The following is a 1,933-nucleotide window of genomic DNA, read 5'->3' as shown; positions in this document are numbered from 1 at the left end:
TGTCCTCTTGCTGTTGCTCCAGTTGTACCAAATTTGTAGTCACGTTTTTAACATGCTGACAACGTTATTAAAATTAAAGTTGGAAGTACAACAATAGTTACTGAATAATGACAAATTTTGAGCTAAGATTGTGATAGTCTTGGTTCATGAAAGCAATAGTAACAGTGCAAACAGACGGGTCTATCCGCTCAAGGATCGCTTCTCGGCCTTTTGGCTAAGATCAAGTGTCTGTTCTTATCAGGACAGGGGTCGAGTTGTGAGTCATCAGAGCTAGTGGAGATCATCGCTGGATCATGATTGGACGTTGGATGATCGCTTGGTTGTGCTGACCTGCTATTGGTGGATCTTCATGCTGGCTTCGGCCTAACGCCAATTCAGGGACCAGCCAACCTCAGAGCTATGGCCTCAACAGCTGCCCGCAGCCCTGGGCAGGGGGTTCGAAACACCGTCCGCGTGTCTGTCAAGAAGGGAAGAGCGAACACCAGTCGATCGGACGGTGTTCGTCAAGAAGGTGTTGTTCGAGTGCTGTGGATTCGCCGCAGCAGACATGTACTGTCTGCAGGATTTCCCTGGGGCAGGCTACTTCGACGTCACCTTCAGGAGCGTGAAGCAATGTGAGCAGCTCCTGAAGGTCTTCAAGGAAAAGGAAGGGGAGCCGCTGTTCTCCATCTTGTTGGCGGTCCTGTTGTGTGTGCTTCCTGCACAGAGGAGTCTGGTTGTAACAATCCAGATGTACAACCCTCACGTCCCAGCAGCAGATGTCCTGACGTTCCTGGGAAGATACGTGCAGGTCGAGGGACAAAGCACCGACGTGGTTGACCCTTTCGGGATCTGGACCAGCAAACGACAGGTCAAGGTAACCCTGAGGGTGGACGCCAGCGGGAATATCCTCCACCCACCCTCCAGCTTTGCTATCGGAGGGAGCAGAGGGTACCTGACTTATGCAGGGCAGCCGAAAGCGTGCCGAACCTGTGGGAGGTCAGGCCACATGGCGGCGGACTGCAAGGTCACGATCTGTCGGAACTGCAAGAAGGAGGGACACCCGACCAAAGAGTGCAAGGAGGAAAAGAACTGCAATCTGTGCGGGGAGGCGGGCCTGTCAGGGGCCGCCACCTACACACAGATGGCCGGAGGCGGGCCACAAAAGGACCTCAAGGCACCGCAAACCGGCAAGGGAATGGTGTCAGGGGGCATGCAACAGGAAGGACAGGCCGGAGCAGAGCAGATGACAGTTACCGGAGAGGTACAGCTGCCGAGCGAAGCTCCGACAGGACAGGAGGAGGAGGCGGAGAAGGGAAAGAAGGAGGCAGAGGAATGGACCGTGGTGCAAAACAGGAAGAGGAAAACCCACCCGGTCACCAAGACCTCCCAGAGAAAGGGGAAAAGGCAGCTGCAGGTGGAAGACACGGACAGCTCTTCGGAGGGTGAGGACGGACGTAAGGAGGGTCGTCACCAAAAGAAGAGGCAGAGCGCTACAAGGAGAAAGGAGAGCAGCAACTGCCAACCAAGGGACGAACCTCCTGAGGAAATGGGAAACTACCACCCCCCACCAGGTGAAAGCCAGGAGGGCCCCGCCGCCACACAGCTCCAGGTCACTGGGAGCAGCGACCCTCTGACAGCCCCGCTGTCAGATATAGAAACAGACAGCGTGGACCCTGGTCTCGGCCCGATGACACCGAAGCGGGCAAATGGGCCGAGTGAGGAACTGGACAGCTACCTCAGCCCAGCGAGGGTCCAGCAGTTTGCGTACTGCACGGGGATGCAGACAGCTACCCCAGAGGGGCAGGACCAGCAACAATCGGACATGGGTAAACTTACAACTTGTTAACAAAATGGGGTTTAAAATTGCAACCATCAATGTGCGCAGCATAAAATCTGCTGCGCGATGTGTTTCAACACTGGCCTTCCTGGCCAACGTGAAAGCCGATGTCCT

General features: G+C 55.3%; 1 protein-coding gene across 1 annotated transcript; it reads left to right on the top strand.

The window, feature by feature from the left end:
- Window positions 1–1,163: 1,163 nt before the first annotated feature.
- On the top strand, window positions 1,164–1,923 carry LOC122563835. Its single transcript, XM_043718026.1, has 2 exons — window positions 1,164–1,655; window positions 1,686–1,923. Exons 1-2 carry the CDS (start codon window positions 1,178–1,180, stop codon window positions 1,826–1,828), a joined length of 621 nt encoding a protein of 206 aa, XP_043573961.1. The 5' UTR covers window positions 1,164–1,177; the 3' UTR covers window positions 1,829–1,923.
- The last annotated feature ends 10 nt before the right edge of the window (window positions 1,924–1,933 follow it).

Source organism: Chiloscyllium plagiosum, chromosome 28 (assembly GCF_004010195.1).
Source record: "Chiloscyllium plagiosum isolate BGI_BamShark_2017 chromosome 28, ASM401019v2, whole genome shotgun sequence".
In the NCBI taxonomy this organism is placed as follows: Eukaryota; Metazoa; Chordata; class Chondrichthyes; order Orectolobiformes; family Hemiscylliidae; genus Chiloscyllium; species Chiloscyllium plagiosum.
This window is presented reverse-complemented; position numbering and strand designations above follow the sequence as displayed.

Coding starts and splice junctions, on each gene's coding strand:
- LOC122563835 (XM_043718026.1), top strand. CDS start 1,178: ATGGTGTCAGGGGGCATGCAACAGGAAGGACAGGCCGGAGCAGAGCAG. Junction 1,656..1,685: donor AGAAACAGACAGCGTGGACC/CTGGTCTCGGCC, acceptor CACCGAAGCGGG/CAAATGGGCCGAGTGAGGAA.